The following is a 19368-nucleotide window of genomic DNA, read 5'->3' as shown; positions in this document are numbered from 1 at the left end:
CCATACTTCTAATTATAACGCTTTTCAAAATATCTTATTTTGAAAATTAGGAAACTTCATAAATGTGCCAGACATATAAATATACACTACATAAATGAACTTTTTTCATAAATACAAATCCAAATTTTTTACTAATCAGCTGTTGAGACCGTAAACACTTGCAACACAATGTCAGCTTATTGTTGCTTGGGCCAACTACATCTATCGATATATCGCCAGCTCCAGTGCGACCAAATAAAATACCAAAGTGTAACATGTAAGCGCTTTCCTGTGAATGCCCGTCAGTTGTATTTATTCTAGAAAAGACCATAACAACCTCAGAGATGTTTGGATTAATCTGCTCAGGAAGATTGGTAAGCTATAATTCGATATTTACATTAGATAGCACTGTTTAATAACGAATGCACACAGCCACAAACGGACTTTGTTGCAGTCGATGAGAATAAACTACTGGTGAATGTGCCCGACATAGAAGCAGTAAATTATGTTGTAGTTTTCCTAACTGGCATCTCGCCACTGCCGCTGGGCACCGCAGCAGCCATCTACTTCAGTTGGCCCGATGCAAATGCAGCACCAACCTGGCAATACCTCGGACACATCAACAACAACAAGCCATCGGCGATATTTAAAATAGCGCAGCTAAAGAAAAGCCATGAGCTTGAAGCACATGCGAATGGAATGGTTTTTGGCGCGCAGGAGATTTCTCACATAGCACAAATCGGCGTATCTATTGAACCCGAGCTGACGGTGGCCCAACAAACGCCAGCTGTGGTAAGCCAATTAAATCTTTTATTTTTGACGAGTCTAGATTTTTATTTCACAATTTCTTTATTTTTAGTCCACTGCCAACGACAACAAACAATTTGGTCAGCGCATGCTGGAGAACTTTTTCAACTATGCGTCCAGTTTTTGTGTCAATGTGCCTGAAATTCCGCCTGCCTCCACTGAGGCATTTGTGCCTTTCTCAGTTGTACAGAATTGGTATACAAACTTTCAGCGGCGAATGGAACAGAATCCCAATTATTGGAAGCAATGTTGAAGCAGGCGGCAACTCATATGATAGTACTAATTTGCTTAAGTACACACAAATATATGTTATTAGCATTTATTTTTTAAATGTGAATGAAGAATTTGTAGTTACAATGAACATAGATTTAATACTTTCCAATCGGCTGTAATGTGTTACTTGTCTGGCTTATCATCTTTACCGGGTTTCTTTGATTTTTGACTTGACTGTGGCTGATCATCTTTAGCTGGTTCCGCCTTACGCGACGGCTTCGGCTTGGCCGCAGGCGCCGATCTCATGCCCGCTGACTTCGGCGCCGGCGCAGCTTCATCGGCAGGCGAAGCGGCTTTTTTCATCTTCTTTTTGGCATCCTTAGCAGATTTACCGGATGCCGCCTTCATGGATTTTTCATCCTTTTTTGATTTAGTCTTCTTCTTGTCGTCAGCTCCTGACGCCTGCTTTGGTTTGTCATCCTTTTTCTCAGCCTTCTTTACCTTTTCCTTCTTTGACTTGGAGTAACTAGCAGCGCTTTCCTTTAATGCGCGATCCTGCTGCGCTTTTATTTGGTCCGCCAATCGCTGTTTGTTAGCTTCGGTTAGCTTGCCAAAGATGCCGTTCATAATGTCATTGTATTCATTATAATGCTGCACCTTGTTGCCAGTCGATGACGCCGAGTTTGGTGGTCGTCCATGATAGGTAACGCAACGGCTTTGGATTAAAAAAAAACAATAGATGAAGATGTCAGCAATTAAAGCACATTTCTGTTGGCTTAGTTATTTATGTGTCGCCTGCCGCAGAACAGCCGGCATAATTTGGCAAGGGATAGCAACATTTACATATATAGTAAATATATATTATTCGTATATGCTAAGCGTGTCCAACTACATATACATTGTTCCTATTTGAACAATAGCATTGTCGGACTGCTTGGCACGAGTGATTTTTTAGTCTACTCTTTGGCTTGTTTTTCTCTTTCTTTCTACAAAAAAGCAATTTGGCAAGCTGGCACATTATATACTACAAGTCTATAGAACCTATATAAGAGACCACAAATATATGTATGTGGTTTTATTATAGTATGCACTCCTCTAATTTATCTTCGACAACTCTATCACCTTATCAACCAACGTGGGGTATGCTTAATATGTTGTTAAGCTCGCAATGGGGCAATAGACACAAGATGGCGCCACTGTAGATTGGGTGAAAATTAAAGTGCATGCAATATTCGCATATAAACGTTTTACATATAAAATTTATTGGCGAATATGTTTGTAGCAGAGAACTGCATTGATCTCATGGCATTTACATAAAATGCACGATGTTGCGAAAACCAACAAGGAAACATTTCTATGGCTGTTGAATGATTGCGCCAGTTTAGCTTGCAACGTGGTGTTGATTGCAGCAAACAATTTGCAGCGCGTGTTTTAATTAAAAATAAGAGTGGTCAAAATAGGTCAACAACAGAGCATAAGTTATAACGCGCGGGCGTTGACAAATTCAGGGCAAGAGCAGCAACATCAAGAATTGGCGCCGCCGTCGACAGCAGCTAATAATAATAATTCGCAAATCTTGTCTGACGGCATCATAAAACATAACTGTGAGTCAGCCATGTCAACAACAACAACAACAAGAACGTCGACGGAAATGCCAATTGATGGGCAGCGGTTTCCGCTGCAGCGGCAACAGAGGGCGCCACTTGCATACAATCCACAACAACAATCGCAGCAGCAACATGTGAAGAAACATGTGATGTTGGTGCCAGGAAAATTTCCATTGGAACAGGCAGTGAAAGCTAATAGATTTCCCATGCAGCAACCACAACAACAACAACAACATCGACAGCAACAGCTGAGCAACCTCAGCCATTGCCCAACCACACTGCGATTTCCCCTCGAAGTGAATCATTTGTCTGTGGGCCAAAGATTCCCACTGATGTGCCAATTACCCAAGAAGAATCTCAATTATTCGATTAAAATAACACGCGATTGTGGGTGCCGAACCCCCTTGGCTATGGCTATGTCAAGGACGCCCAAAGAATTTCCCACAATTAAAAAACAATTTGTCAGTTTTCCCAATAATCAGCAGACGCAATCGCAGCCGCAGCCGCAGCCACAGCAAACCTGTAAGAGTTTGGCAAAAGGCAAAGCTGTTGCCAATGCTGGGCATGGAAATTGTCAAGAGAAAGAGACACGAACGGATGTGGATGTAGATTTAGATGTGTGTGTGTTGGCCACACCAGCAACAATGACGCAGATGAGCCACAATCCGAATACCAAAATAGACATGGACCCGACACGGACAGTTGAGACTGAGAATGATGATGATGATGTGAATGTTGTTTCGTTTGATGTACATAAGGCGACGAGTGATAATGAACTTAGTGCTCATGAACAAACATTAAACTTGAACGTGGTAGAAGCAGAAACAGCAATAGCAGAACCCGAAACTGAAGGCGTTGGCGAGCGAAAGGAAATTGAGCATCAACAGGCGGAAAATTTTAATGACGCCTTTGGGCGGCGACACCACAACGAGAACGACAACGACAACAACAACAATAATAACAACAGTGAGAAAAACAACGCCGACGATGGCAACGCAGGCGAAGGCGAAGGCAACGCCGACGACAACGACGACGACGCCATGAATGCTATTTCAGCCAAAAATAAACGCGAAATATGCGAGCAAAGCAAATTAGAGACGACGGCGGCAACTCATAATGAGATAAATATGACTAAAGAGCAGCAGTCAATATGCTTAGCCAGTGAGCACGCCAGGCAAATTCAAACAATAGCCTACACAGAGCAGGCAACAACAGCTGCCTCCCACAATCGTCCGTCAGACGCGCGCGGATCGTCGTCAGAGCAAGTGGATGGTCAGCAACGGCAGCAAGAAATCAACGTTTGCCAGCCTGTCGTCAAATCCAACCCACCCATCACAATCGTAACCCAAAACGCTTCACAAGCAGCGCCGTCGTCGTCGTCGTTGTTGCCATCGTCGTCGTCGGGGCATCCAAGTATAGAATTCTTCAAGTGTGCGGTACACGAATTGTTAGAGGAAGGCGCCAGCAGCCGTGTTTCGCTTATAGATCGTGATTTGTTTGATCTTCTCAGTGAGCTGGTGCAATTGCTTGCCACGCCTACAAATACGGGTCTGTTTTGGAGCGAGCCGTTGCTTGAGCAGGTGGTCAGTGAATGTGTGGACATGACTGTGAGCAAAGTGAGTGACGATAGTGAGACAACAACAGCCAACGTTGTTGATATTTATACCGAACAAATTGAGCAACAGCCACTTGAGCTGGATGATAACCAAAATAACAATAATAACAGCAATCAGACCGACATGAAGTACGAAACTTTAAGGAGCAGTTCGCGTTTGCCGGAATCGCTTTCGAGTAGTCGTTTGTCCAGCGCAGCAGCAGCAACATCAGTTACACCAACAGCAGCAGCAACGAGTCGTATACGTGATACAGCCTCTACTGCATCGAGTCGTATACGCGATACTGCTAGCGCAATCACTCCTGCAACGAGTCGTATACGTGATGTGACCACACCACTAAGTTCCACTGCAACGAGTCGTATACGTGATGCAACTGGACCAGCTCTTTCAACTACCTCAAGTCGTATACGTGATACGACTACTCCAATTACTGCAGCCGCAACGAGTCGTCTACGCGATACAACACCCACATCGACTTCAGCTACAACGAGTCGTATACGTGATGTACCGACGGCAGTCACAACGCGTCCGCTTTTAAGCGAACTGAAGCGCAACTCGACCAGCCGCGATGATCTTTCCCTTGATCCTGACTCCGTGTTGCCGGAACGCACTCGCTTGCGTCGCCAACGTCGCATGCGTTCACAGGATTCGGTTGTGGAAAAACCCGAGGATGTCGTTGAACGCATCAACAAACTCAAGGCACGCATCTCAGCCTCACTGAGTGAGGTCAAGAACGTAATCAAACAGTACAGCACAGAGAGCGAGGCTGAGGCAGCCGGCGAGAAGTGGCTGGGACCACCAACAACAGCGGTGGCCAAAGTGGAGACTGAACCGGTAGCCGAGCAGCCTGTGCAGTTTCGCTTTGTGAAGAAGGTGCGCAGACGCAGCTACTTCGATGAGGCAGAAGAGGAAAAAGAGCAAGCTATGGAGGTGGAGAAAAGCGATAAAGAAACCGTGCCACAATGCGAAGATAATAAGCTAACAAAAGAAAAGGAAGTAAATGAAATCAAAGAAGAGAAGCTGCAGGATAAATCAAAAGCAGCTAGTGAATTATCTAAAAGTCACGACGAACAGCAACATAAGAAACAAGCAGAGGTTTCAACACCAATTGAGCCAAAGGAAAAATGTAACAAAAATGTATCAAGTGACGCTGCCGAACCAAAAATATCTACCGATAAGGAAGAGCAGAACAAAATTCAAGAAACAGTCCAAGAGAAGCAAAAGAATCTTATAGAAATAAAGCACTCAAATAAATCTGAAAAAGAAGCGCAGCCAATAGCAAAGGAATCTACCGAAGCCATAGTAAAAGAAAACCAAAATAAATTAATCGATGTCAAAGAAGAGAAAAAGCCAACTAATGCAGAAGAAAAGAAGCCACAAACAACAGAGAGTAAACAATCGCATAACAAGCAGGAAGAGCAAAAGCAACCGACAACAGTTAAACAAAATCAAGAGCAGGAGCAGCAACCTCAAAAGGCACTAGTCAATGGAGAGTTGCCGAAGGAAAAGGACAAAGTGCAGTCGAAAATTGAGTTCCTGGCAAAGGTGCAAAGCGAACTCAAAGCAAAACCAAAACCAAAAGAATTGTCCACTATTAAAGAGCAGCCTCAAGAAGCAACGACTGAAGCAGCAGCAACAACAGAAACAACACCAGCAATATCAGAGTCAAAAGCAGCAAAAACAAGTGTAAAAGTAACAGCAACAACCCCAGTAGTAGCAACAGCTACTACGACAACTACATCTACAGCACCAACACCAATTACAGCACCACCAACAGCAGCAGCAGCAGCAACAACTAAGCAACCCGTTGAAGCTGTTGAAGCAACTCCACAGACCGCAGCACTGCCCAAAGAATCAGCAACGCAACCTGCGAATTTAGAAGACAAAAAAGTAGCAGCAAATAAAATCGAAACACCCGCAACTGTTATACACAAAAAGAAAACCACTATGAAAGTAAAAAATCCACGACGTGCATCGATTGCGGCCGTAGAGCAATCAAAGATTGTGCCAGAGGCCGTGCAGAGCGATGCACTGACACAAAGACGACCCTCCGATTCGGAAGCGATTGTCAAGCGCAAGAAGAAGCAGAAATTAACGAGCAGCGTGGCAAATGCGACAACTTCCGGCAGCAGCAACCAAACGCCCGCAGCAACATCAACAGCAAAAACGCCACAGTTGCAGCAACAGTCACAGCAGCAGCAGACAACGGCGACGGCAACAAATGAACAGCTTGTAGCTGCAAAGGTCGAGAGCCATGAAAGCACTGCCAAACGCGTAACAAAACCAACTGCCAAAAGCGTTGAAGGCGACGAACAGAAGACAGCAGCAGCAATCACAGCGCCAGCAGCAACTGTAACAGCAACCACAATAGCAGCAACAATAGCAACCACAACAGCAACAGCAACCACAACAGCAGCAGCAACTACAACAGCAGCTGAAGCGACAACAGTAGCAGCAACCACAGCAGCAGCAAGTGAAGCGACAGCAGCAACAATAGCAACAGCAACTGAGGCGGCGCCAAAACAATTGCCAATCGATGTGATTGCCAATAAAGCGCCAACCAGCGGATCGAGCAGACGCGCCAGCCTGAAACTAGCGGAGTTAGTTGGTGAAACGGTGCTGGTGGTGCCCGCATCAGCAGCAGCAGCAACCACACAGGACTTGAGCACAGCAACCACAACAGTAGCAGCAACAACAACAGCCCCAACAACTGCAATTGCAACTGCAACCACAACAACAACAACAGCAACTGAAGCGATAATTGGTCAGTCCAAAGAACCCATTAATCAGTCAGAGATAATTATCCCGGCGACTGCGACGCCCAAACAGGTGGTCGTTGCCAGTGGTGACATTGAAGTCGCCCCCGTTGTGGATGTTGTTGTCGTTTCACCGACGCCACAAATAGCAGCGACATTGAGCGAAGTGCGGCACAACGACGACGACGTCGAGAACGAGTCATCGCCACAAAAACATCAACACGATCAAAAACAAACTGAACAACAACAAACTGTACAACAACAACAAGATCAAGAGCATTCACAACTACTAGTGGAAGCTACAAAAGACAACGCAGCGGATCAGACCGACGACAGTCTAGCCACCATGCCGGAGCTGAAAGTACTCGCCGGGCCCGTGCAGCCCGTTAAGATTGAAACCGTCGAGCAGCCTCACGATGAATCCGATTTGTCGGTGGTCAAAAAGAAGTCACCGCATCTCAAAAAACTCGTGCGCAAAAGTTCCATTGATAAGGGCAAGGAAAAAGTACCAAGTGATCCGAGTAACAACAAGCTGAGCAACATACTCAAGGATAAAAACAAGATCAGCAATCTAACCGACAGACTCGCGAAGCTCACACCGCCCAAAAAACAAACCAAGCCCAAGGAACAGTCGTCAACAACAGTTGCAGACACCACACAAGAACAACAGGAGAATGTTGAAATTCCGGAGCAAAAAGGTGAAAACGAAGTGGAAGCCGAAGCGGAGCCGGAACCGGAACCAGAGCCAGTTGTTGAACCCACGCCTAAGCCAAAGAAGCCGCGACAGATCAAAAAGAAAGTGATCATCAAGCGACAGCAACGACGTCTCTCCATCGGCGACACATTCTTCATACAACAGGAACCCGAGGAGCCCAAGGTGCCCGAAATCGAAACCATCGAGAAGGCAATTGCCTATGTGACCGACGATGAGGAGGATCTTGAACCGCTGCCAGAACAAGAGCCAGCAAAGCCACTGAAATCCTGCCTACATGTGCGCGAATACAAAATTGGTGATTTGATACTCTATGCGGAGCGTTATCGCAAGACGCAAGTGCGCTGGAAACGTGGACGTGTCTTGGAGCGCATCACGAGCATTTCGTATAAGCTTGAGATCGAGGGCAAGGAAGTGCCGGCCCACATCAGCTACATAAAGAAGTACACGGGTCGCAAGGTCAAATTCGTGGGCAAAGAATATCTAGACATTGACTACGAGCAAGTAGTTGAGGAGGAGCGACGTGCACGCAGCTACAGCATATGGAATATGGTCTAAAATAAAAACGGACTCAACTTTAATCTGGAAAGTGTCTCCTCTGTGTACCCAAGAGAAATGTGATCGTCGCCCCTTGAGTGGAATTAAAGAGTTCCATTGGTAAAATGTGAATTTTTTAAGGATCTCGAATAATGACATTCAGTTATTGTATAGTGTTTGTCTCTATAGCTAGTTAGTTACTATATAATGGATTATATAGTTGTACCACCTAATTTATGATTACCAAATCTGTGTAGTTTAGTTATCCTAGTGTTTAGATTTATGTATATATTAGCTGTATGTATGTATGTAATTTGTAAAATTATTCCAAAGAATTCAGCAACTCGCTCGTTTTCGCTAAACACACAAAATAATGAAAACGAACTGTCGTTGCTCGCTGCTAAAGTGACGAGTAGAAGAAGTAACGAATTTGTTATAAAATTTCACGTTGCCTTTCGTTTTAACAGTTTAGTTTACATTCTAAGCAAATTAATTGTTAAATAAAGATTTGAAAATATTTCAAGAAATACCTTTCAAATACCTAACATCTTCGGATATTGGCACTTTCAGCACCTGATCCATCATCATAAACAATAAACAAGCACGCAAACAATTATAGACTGCGAGATACCTGGCACAAAAATGTGCTTATATTTGGGAAATATTTTTATTTAGTACTTGGTAGATGTGAGAATTAGCTAGACAGACTTATTGCATTATTCGCTAATGTTTTCACGAATATTCTTTACAATCTCGAAGATACATTTTCTATTGTCACAACGTCAGTATGCCCTTGCAGCTTATTCGTACCGGATACAAAAAACACCCAAGAATAGCCAAATACAACGGCATGAATTCAATTTCAATTACTCATAAAATTTTTATGAATTTGTTTATTTCAAAGTTGTGCTTTATTTTTCGACGCTGTTCGATACATTTCCTTTGCCCCTTTCGCTGGCCTTTTTGTTGTTGGTCAGTTTTATTTATAAATCTGTGTGCTGTCTATAGCATCATGTAGGAATGAATGAATAAAATCAAAACAGCCGACAACAACACAATAATTTCGCACTCTCTGACCCGCTCCCGATTCGGTTATAATTTGGCGCCAACACTTTCCTCCCTGTCCCTCCCAGACATGGTGCGATATTATTAATAGACTGCGACTATATAGATCTTTGCCTAGTTCTGATATTGCTTATCTTAATATACTTATAATAAAAAAAAGTATTCATATAAAAAACATAAAACAAGCAAAAACAAAAACCAAAAAAAAAATAGCTAACATATATCAAGCGAATTTCCGCCCACTCTATCATCGTCCATATCCCTGAGATGTGCCACAAAAATGCGTGTCATTAATAAAACTTTGGCGCAATGCATTTCAAAAATTGAGCAAAAACAAACAAGAGCTAAACATTTTGCCTTGGGATCAACAAAATTCGCGCTTTTCTCATAATTGATTGCCAAGGCGAAATCCCTCAAAATTATTGTTTTGCTTTACGTTGACAAAAACAACAAAGAAAATCCCATATAGTATGTACTTTTATGTGTATATACAATATGAGAATGTCTAGCAAATATGCTACATTCCTGGGATTTAACAGCGCGTCTTTGTGTGCAGGGTTTTTCATTCAATTTTCTTTGCTGGCAATGTGTATACGAAATGTATGTAGTCTTTAAACACAAAAAAAAAAATGAGAAAAATTAAGAGAAACAATTTCATGCCGATTGAGAATCACGTCTAGATATAAGCGAAAAGCGACAGGAAATTCCCATGTAGTTACCCATAACATAGAGAATAGAGAGCTTGTGGAATTTCCACTTCAAAAGCAAAAGAGTTGTGTTAAAACTTGAGATAGATCTCTAGAAATATTTCGAAATTTTCAGATTGAATCTATTTTATATAGCCTATATACGAGACCTTCAAATGTTTAGGGAAGCAAAACTTTTGAGCACTTCTGAAACCAAAAATATTTCCATAAATCAGCGCACAAATCTAGCGAGCCACTTGTGCTATTAGCAGGACCATCGCATAATAGAATTCTATATGTCGCTACATTAAGTTTTATGTAGCAAAAGTACGAAAAAGAAATGGCAAACGTCGAGCGCTAAATTCAATATAAAACGGGGCAACTTATAGTATCTATAGTATAAATACCCGAATGATAGAGGCATTAGATAGGGGCAGGGTGCGGCGCGGGGATAGAGACGTTGTTTAGTATCAATCGCCGACTAAAAACTGTGCCAAGTTCCTTGCACTAGTTTCATGCGACAGCGACATGGACATAGACATCGACATGGCTGTCTAGCAGCAAAATGTGCTCAAAGTGCACTGAGCACACAAAACGGAGAGCATGACGAGGTCGATGTCAGTGCGGGGATTTGCGGGGATGGTGATGATAGTGGTGGATCTGGTGGACTGGCTAATTACTAACAACGCAAAAAGCAAATTGAAAATAATTATTGGAGCCTTCAAATGGCTCGCTGGCTGGCCTGCCGCCGCAATTTATCGTAATCAAAATGACAGCAACATTCAAAGTTTCAGCATAGTTCAGCGCTTACTCAGCGAAATCCAAGGAAAATACACACAAGATGACGAGACACGTGCTAACGCTCTATGAACTTTGGCAAGGTCAAAGAAAATCAAATCCAAATGTGCGCGACTCTTACAACTTTGTAGCGATCGCGTAGCAAAAAAAAATTGAGGCTAAGACACATCAATTCGGGGTAAAATATATTATCAAAATGTTTACAAAATGCCCGCACTGGTTGTAAATCTAATGGGGGGGATCAACCTTCAACCGCTCTACGTATTTTTGTTCTTTTTTGTTGCCATTTTTTTTGGGGGCGACGCACGTTGCTTGGCACACGATACGCTCAGTGCGATTTTGAAAATCGATTTAAGTGAAAAATCGGCAAGCGACTTTTGGGTGACAAATGGCAGCAGCGACACCGCAACGCGTCGTCGATGGCAAAACGATATGGCGTCATGGCGAGGCGACGCCATTTTGAATCATGGCAAGCGCTTGCGAATGCGACGGCTAATTCGTCACAGTCAACGAAGATATTCGACATCGATTGACACTTTGAAGGCGCGTCGCACCTGAATCATTTCGTTGCGACATGGCAGTAGACCAAGGCCCACCTCACATTGCGCCTTGGCATTTAGAATGCGATTGCAGGCGGCACGTAGCGCAAAACCAAAATAAACACTAACATAAATTGTGCTAAATCACAGGTGGCAACGCTGTCATAGAAGGCAAATGCAATGAAATTAAGCTAAGGCTGGGCGGCGCCATCTAGCGTGTGAACCGAAATTGAATTGGCAAAGCGAACAATAACTTGCGATCAGTTGGCAGCTCCACCGTTAGGAAATTCAAATTGGTCGGAGAAACATAACATTTTAATTGACTTACGTGTCCTTTTGGAAGTTTAAGATCGTGGTGTCAAAGCGCGCCTGCACATATGACCAAGCACCCTGGTTCTTGTGCTCCTCTTGCGCCCATATGAGTTCAGCATCCTTATACAATTCCAGCTGCTTTGTAATCAGATCATATGGGAATGGACAAATCTACGAAAAGACAAAACAATTACAATACATAAAATTTACAGTAGTTCCTCAATGCGGTTAACCTGTTCTATCCGCACAATGGCCACCGTATCGTTCTGTTCATGATCATCACGCTCCTTTATTAAATCGTAATAAACCTTTCCACTGCAGAACACCAACTTTTTGACGCACTCTGGTTTAAGCCCAGCCTCGCCTGTTTCGGGTATGATACGCTGAAAGGCGCTGCACTCGTTGAAGTCCCGGAACGGACTGCGTGCCATCGGATGGCGGAGCACAGATTTAGGCGCAAAATTAATCAATGGTTTGCGGAAGCCGCCGCTAACTTGACGGCGTAGCGCATGGAAAAGATTAGCTGGCGTCGTTAGATTCGTAACAATCCAGTTCGTAGCAATTAGTTGCCTCGCCACAAAGTCACAGTCTGAGGTGTCGGGATACACATCGGGATCATCGTCGCTCAGCTGCAAAAAGCGTTCAATACGCCCAGAGGAATGCTCGGGGCCCATGCCCTCCATGCTATGGGGCAACAAGACAACCAAGCCGGTTTGTCGCACCCATTTGGTTTCGCCGCTGCACAAAAATGTGTCAAATATTGGCTGCGCCGTGTTGGCAAAATCACCAAATTGAGCCTCCCAAATGACTAGAGTGTGAGGACTAGCCATCGAATAACCAAGATCGAAGCCCAACACACCGCACTCGGATAGCGAACTGTTGCAGATGTCGTACTTCGCCTGATCAGGATACAAATACTGCAAAGGATTGTATTTGACTTTATCCTCCTTTTGATGATGTAGCACATGATGACGATGTGAGAATGTGCCACGCTCCACATCCTGACCGGACACACGCACATGTATGCCATCCTTCAAGAGCGTTCCGAAGGCAAAGGCTTCGCCGAGCGACCAATCTGCTATGCGGTCTTTTAACATCTTCCTTCGTTGCCCCAGAATTCGAAGAATACCCCTAAATAGTTAATAATTAGGTAGTTTGCATTTTATGGAAAGTTAATCAAAGCCTTAGCTTACTTATGAACAGCGAAATTACGCTCTTCAGGTGGCGGTGCGCAATAAATATTGCCAATGTGCTCGAGGACTTTAACATTGACACCTGTCGGACACATTTTAAGACGATCGCGACCCTGGAAAAATCCTGGCCAGGGTGAATCCAGCCAATCGGAATACTAAGTAAAATAAATTAAGTAAAAACAGGTATTAAAATCATCTAAAAGTATTAAATTAAAATAAAATCAATCGTCAAAGGAACAAAAAAGAAATACTTAATTTTAAGAATTTTGGTAAATATAGTAATAAATCCCACACAGAACTCCTCGCCTAAACTCTGTAAAAATTTATAAGGCTAACTAAATTACCGAATTATACTGACCTTAAATGATTCATTCTTCTTTGATTCCTCAAAGGCTTCGTTGCAGATCTTCTCGTACCCGCTGACCATAGCAGTATAATCGTCCATCTTGATAACCCCTTCTCTGACAAGCTTCTCAGCATAAGTCACTGTAACAGGCTTAAGTTTTCGTATGCGTTGATACATCAGTGGTTGGGTGAACATTGGCTCGTCGGCTTCATTGTGACCGTTGCGACGATAGCCCACAAGATCAATGACCACATCCTTGTGGAATTTGGCACGCCATTTGGCGGCCACACGAGCACAATGAATACACGCCTCAGGATCATCGGCATTCACATGGAAAATGGGGGCATTCAGCACACGAGCGACATCGGTGCAATAACGGGAGGAGCGCGAGAAACGCGGATCTGTGGTAAAGCCAACCTGATTGTTGACCACAATGTGAATGGTGCCATATGTGGTGTAGGCTGGCAACTCGGACATGTGAATGGACTCAAAGACGATGCCCTGGCCGCAGAAAGATGCATCGCCATGCAGTATAATGGGCAGCACCTTGTCGCCGTTGATGTCGCCTCGCTGGAACATCTCGGCACGCGCCTTGCCCAGCACCACGGGATTCACAAATTCCAAATGCGAGGGATTGGCCACGACGGTGATGCGTATACGTTTGTTTGACTGTCGATTCTGTCGGTCGGTGAACACACCTAAATGATACTTAACATCGCCTGAGCCCGGATCCATGGCTTTAATGCCATGGAACTGCGTTAGAATATCTGCAATTGGTTTGCGGCAGACATTAGACAGCACATTGAGGCGTCCACGATGCGCCATTCCAATGAAAATGGATTCCACGCCCAAACGGCTGGATTCGTCGACGATCTCTTTCATGGCCGGTATCAGTATATCGCAACCCTCAATGCCGAAACGCTTCTCCGATATGAACTTCTTGGCCAAGAAGTTTTCAAAGCCCGTGGAGCGCGTGAGACGTTCTAATATCAGTTTCTTATCTTCTGGCTTGAAATCAATTGCACCCGGTTTCTCGAAATGCTGTCGAATCCAATGACACTTATATAACGACGTTATCATCATGTACTCCACACCAATGTGACCGCAATAAACTCGTTCCAAGCGATCTAAAATTTCTCTGTTGGAAATTTAGAAAAAAAAGGTCACAATGTCAAAAGAGTTTAATTGTAAGGTCTATTGTAGAGCAAATAGATAAAGGAGTATTCCTTTTTGTGTCTATTATAATTCCGATTGCCATTAACGTTTTGTTCGTCAACCAATAGACTACTTACTGCAGTGGCAGGAACTGCTCGTCTCCTCCAATCAATGTGGTATAAGGTAACTTGAACACGGCATTCAAATCATCTGCACAAGAACCCATTGAAGACAATTGTATGAATTGTAGAGGATTAAAGTGACTCACTAAAAGTGTAATAATAATGCTGCCGCAGCACAGCCTTAGTTGCCTGGACTTTCTTGTTTTCCGGAGACAGAGAGCTGCCAGTAGGTCCAACAATACCCAAGGGATCCAAATCTGCAGCCAAATGACCACGTGTTTGATACGCTCTGATAATGGCTTGCACCACCAGATGATCATCGATATACTTCCAGTCTGCATTCGGACCTTGAATAGTGGGAGCTTTTCCACCGCCTGAACCACCGCCTAGTGATCCACCTTTTCCTCCTCCTCCTGATAGACTCTCTTCTAAGGATTGGGATGATTTTCGACTTTTTGGCTGGGGCAAATTATGAGTTGAAGCTTTGCCGCCGAAATACGCATTCCAAGACTGTGAATACATTTTGTTTAGTCGCCAATTAACTTGGCCTGGTTATTTTACTTACCGCATTAACTGAACCGGGATCCCTGCTCCATTTGGAGAAGAGTTTCTCTACGTACACAGCATTGCTGCCATTGATAACACTATCGCGTTTGTTCTTTTCGAACAAAGACTGATTCGACGACTTTGCAGCAAGCACTGCTCCACCATGGAGTTTTTGGCGCGATCTGTTGATAAACATACAATTATTTCGGAAGCCATAAATGGGGTTAATTTTCATGTTGCCAAAGTCCCAAAAAAAAAATGTATTGCTTTGTAATTTGGATGCGAAATTTTATTTGTATAATTGTAAGAAATTTATTTTTTTTTGGTGACTATATGCTGAGCATTTTGATGCTGTGACAACTGAAACTATAGTCTACTTATTCCGATATACACGACAACTATGAATACCGAATTTCAAGCCTATACTCAGTATCATTATTTTCGGGTAGGTTCACTAGACTTCTTTGTCAATATGCTACCACTTGAATCTGTCTTCTTCGACTGCTTTGCCATTTCATTTTGTCCAGCACTGATTCGTTTTCGTTGTATGGCAGTTTTCACCTCTTTCATATTTGGGAAATGTTGAGTCTTCTTCATTACAGAACTCTTTGATTTTGGTTGATGTTCCATCAAATCTTTAATGCTCTTGGGCGCGCTTGGGGCGTCTTTGAATGGAGACAAGTTGATGTGGCCCACTATGGTGGGTTGTTCTGGTGTCAGTGGTGGTAAACTATTTGGACCATTGCTACTCATATTAGTAGTGGGCTGCCGATTGGATTGCTGATTGGACGCTTGGATCCATTTTTGCATTTCTGCAATGGGTTCTGGATCAGAAGAATCATGCGCTTGGGTTAGATCATCTAAAACGACTTTAAACTCATTTGGGGTCTTTGGTTTGCTAACAATTTTCTTTGTTCCCACAAGATCATTAAAGTAGTAATTCCAAGACTGTCCAGAAATTATTATTTTTATAAATACCAATTTTTCTTATGATTATCTATTACTTACCTTGTGTACTGAATTCACGTTCTTAACCCACTTGTAGAAAAGATATTCCATATACTTGGCACTTGCGCCGCTGGCAAAACAATCCTTATGAAATGCGCTTCTTGAACACTCATTTGTTTTGTCTATAATTTGTGCATTTTTGATCATCCGTTTATTGCGAAGTCGATTCTTTCTGATTCCGCCATCTTTTTGCACAGAACTATAACTTTGTATGCGTGGACTTATAAAAGAAAACCAAGTAGCAATTTTGAATTTTGTGCAAAAAGCCATAGCGCTTTAATATTAACCAAATCTATTACACTGTGTTATTGAAATATGGCGAATATGCTTAAATGTATATGGAAAAAGCCTACTTTAAATTTTAAACTTTTTGTGTTTGTAACGTTTGCTGCTGTAACTAGTGCTAGAAGACGCATGCACTAGTAGTGCTGTAAAATGTTATACTGTTTACCTAGTATTTTTATTAATTTGAACGGAACTGGTCACATTATTGTGGAGCAGCGTCAGTGCTAGCAAACATCACAACTGGAATGGAACATTATCCAACACTAACAAACATTGCCATTGGGCGACACAAAAGTTCCACGCTAGGAAACAAATTTTTGTTTGGAAATTGTATAAATCATAGCAAGCAGATAAAATACCAATAATGAATCAATTTCACACGCCCTCATTCGGTGATGAAGTGTTCGAGATGAATGACACGCCAATGGAGCAAACGCCTAATCCGAATTCTGTAAGTCCGCTCTGCAATCCCCAACACGAAAAGGTGGATCTCTGGGAATTGCAACCAGAGGAAAAACAAAACAATACATATTTGCGTATTTTAAACGTTTCATATTAGCCATCCGACATTGTGTAAGAAACATACATATATAGTATTTTATTTAATTCGTTTATTCGTCCTTTCAAATAAGAATCTATTGCAAGATGTGACGAACGCGCCTCAACAGAATCTAAATGCCGCCAACATCGCAACAGAATTCCAACTGAAGCTGTTGGAGAGCAAAATTGAAAGTCTAACCATACTCTCTCACTGTTTTCACAGCTGAGTACATGCACTAATTGGTGGCGTCTGTCTGCAAGTGGATATATATATCGTATCAGTTGTTAATCGTTTTATAATAGTTGAAAAGTTGTGCGCCTAAATTATAAACGGCGGAACTAGAGCTTTGCTGCTGTAGAGTGTTTATATTTCGCGTGTGTATGTGTGTGCGTGCTTGTGTTCCCTTGGTATGTGTGAGTGGGTGTATGTATGTGTGCATAGCCCTAGATGATGGCATCAGTAAGCGCATGAGGGTTATCGATACAGAGCAACAACAACAATAAGCCGCAGCAGCAGCAAAGCGCTTATCAACAAACAACACGTACACACATGCAACAACGCAAACACAAACGCACACACACGTGCGTAGATGAGAGTGAGCTGGCCACACACACAACGAAAGCAGGACTGTGGCGCTCTGTGTTGCGTCTTCTCTCTAGCCCAGGCAGCCATATGTGTTGTTGCCGTCGTCGTTGTCGTCCAATAGCCGTATGTGTGTTATGCACAAAGCACATGTATAATAAACATATTACTCTACATACAAACGTCGTCATTGCTGGATTAATACTTTTAGTTTTTGGTTATACATTCAGTGATTTTGATTTACAACTCTCAACTTGCCGCGCGCATCTAAAACATGAAGAAGTTGCTAGTGAGCGTCTTTAATATACACACACATACATACACACCTACACCCATCTGTACACTGACGGACAATATACCAATACACACGTCTATTAGCAAAAACAAACAATAAATTAAAATCCCCCCAAAAAATTCGCTTGCTTTCTGTTGCAGTCTCGGCGCATTAGCAGGCTGAGCAGTCTGGATCACGTGGAAGACGCCTCTGGCGAGGAACATATGGACTATGAAACAAGTGTCACCGCCACCAACAGCTCTGTGGCGTCAACAAATCAAGCACAACCACAACAGCAACAGACGTCGCTGCCAGCTCCACAGTCGCTACAATCACAATCACAGCTGCCAGCTAAACCTCTGGCGCCCTTTGCGCTCTTCTTTCGCGACACAATGACCGCGATTAAGCAACAAAATCCCGCCTGTACACTGGAACAAATCACAGCCATCGTGCATAACATGTGGGACACCATGGAGGGGGCTGAGAAAGCGGTCTATGAGCGACGCCATGAGATGGAGAAACGCGATTACATGTTGAAGTTACGGGATCAACGCCTACAACAGTTGCAGGAAGTTACGCCACAACAGCAGCCGACACTCGAAGCGTCTCAAACTGATGCCGGTGTGGAGCAGCAGCAAGAAACGGCGGCCACAAGTCAAACAGCAACAGTTGCAGTAGAAGATGTTGCGTCAGCAGTAAACGCACCAGCAACAGCGACTGCTGTGACGCCTCAGCAACCAGAACAGATACAGCTGCTGAATGAAGCGGCAGCTGTGCAGAAATGTACGCGTGAGTTGTGCAATAAGCCAGCAATAATAAATCCGGATTGGGAGGACGAGTATTGCAGTAATGAATGCGTTGTTATACATTGTCGTAATGTGTTTAACGAATGGGCGCGCGCGTTACAGTATTCGCCACCGTAGTGCCAAACAGCATTGCTTATTGTTGGCCTCACTTCTACTAGGTATTAACTAAATATTTAGCCTAATAAAAAATATCGCATCGCAGAGCAGTTGGATCAACAGCAAAAAAAAGCAAAAACAGCTGATTGGCTATCATACACAAATGCATCCACATTTATACATATGTACGCGGCACGCACAGCGTTGCCATCTTACACAAAAAACAAAACGCAAATATACTGTTTTTATATATACCAAAAAATGGAACATTGGGAATTGAAAACATTTTCATAGAGCGCGCGCATTTAAATAATTTTAAGCATACATGTTATCCATTTTAACACAGACACATCCACAAAAACCCAAAAGGAAAACAGTCAATTTTATGTTTGCAATTATAACTTTTAATAAATACACACATTTATTAAACTTGCACTTCATTATCAATTGTATCAATATATCAATGTCGGTTGCTTACAAAATAGTTTTTCTTTCTTTGTTTTTTTCTTGTTTTTATTCTCATATCAAATAATTAAAATGTATAAATTAAAGAAATTGGTTGCGCGCCCGATTCGCTGAACTATAAGTAAAAGTTCAAAATAAACAACAGTATAAAAAAACGTGTCTGACTTAAAAGTATTACGAGGAGGGAGAATTATATAGAGAGAGAGTGCGTGTGGGAAGAGAGTAAGTATAAGCTGCAGCGCAGAGACTACTATATTATTATTTTTTGTTTACCATAAATGCAGCTGGCAAAAAGCACATTAAAGTTTGGTTATATTTTCCA

At 42.8% G+C, this 19368-nt stretch overlaps 4 protein-coding genes across 5 annotated transcripts; 3 read left to right on the top strand and 1 right to left on the bottom strand.

Annotated features, from left to right (window-relative positions):
• The first annotated feature begins 88 nt into the window (after positions 1 to 88).
• Positions 89 to 1117, top strand: LOC132788759 (protein OPI10 homolog). The gene is made up of 3 exons (XM_060796318.1): positions 89 to 353; positions 412 to 771; positions 839 to 1117. Exons 1-3 carry the CDS (start codon positions 324 to 326, stop codon positions 1037 to 1039), a joined length of 591 nt encoding a protein of 196 aa, XP_060652301.1. The 5' UTR covers positions 89 to 323; the 3' UTR covers positions 1040 to 1117.
• LOC132788752 (2-oxoglutarate dehydrogenase complex component E1) lies at positions 1092 to 16403 on the bottom strand. Its single transcript, XM_060796310.1, has 9 exons — positions 15998 to 16403; positions 15009 to 15937; positions 14590 to 14953; positions 14459 to 14531; positions 13179 to 14304; positions 12821 to 12975; positions 11861 to 12758; positions 11644 to 11798; positions 1092 to 1714 (listed from the first exon to the last, which is right to left on the bottom strand). The coding sequence occupies exons 2-9, from the start codon at positions 15222 to 15224 to the stop codon at positions 1183 to 1185; spliced, it is 3519 nt and encodes a 1172-aa protein (XP_060652293.1). The 5' UTR covers positions 15225 to 15937; positions 15998 to 16403; the 3' UTR covers positions 1092 to 1182.
• LOC132788751 (titin homolog) lies at positions 2256 to 8739 on the top strand. Its single transcript, XM_060796309.1, has one exon. It carries the CDS (start codon positions 2615 to 2617, stop codon positions 8246 to 8248), a length of 5634 nt encoding a protein of 1877 aa, XP_060652292.1. The 5' UTR covers positions 2256 to 2614; the 3' UTR covers positions 8249 to 8739.
• Positions 16404 to 16515: 112 nt separating the features above from the next.
• On the top strand, positions 16516 to 19179 carry LOC132788757 (TOX high mobility group box family member 4-B). Of its 2 annotated transcripts, none has more exons than XM_060796315.1 (2): positions 16516 to 16733; positions 17841 to 19176. In XM_060796315.1, exons 1-2 carry the CDS (start codon positions 16647 to 16649, stop codon positions 18600 to 18602), a joined length of 849 nt encoding a protein of 282 aa, XP_060652298.1. In that variant the 5' UTR covers positions 16516 to 16646; the 3' UTR covers positions 18603 to 19176. The 2 variants fall into 2 exon arrangements, with proteins under 2 accessions (XP_060652298.1, XP_060652299.1); XM_060796316.1 differs by lacking the exon at positions 16516 to 16733 and adding an exon at positions 17593 to 17694 and having other exon boundaries at positions 17841 to 19179.
• The last annotated feature ends 189 nt before the right edge of the window (positions 19180 to 19368 follow it).

This window comes from Drosophila nasuta, chromosome 3, assembly GCF_023558535.2.
Source record: "Drosophila nasuta strain 15112-1781.00 chromosome 3, ASM2355853v1, whole genome shotgun sequence".
NCBI lineage: Eukaryota > Metazoa > Arthropoda > Insecta > Diptera > Drosophilidae > Drosophila > Drosophila nasuta.
This window is presented reverse-complemented; position numbering and strand designations above follow the sequence as displayed.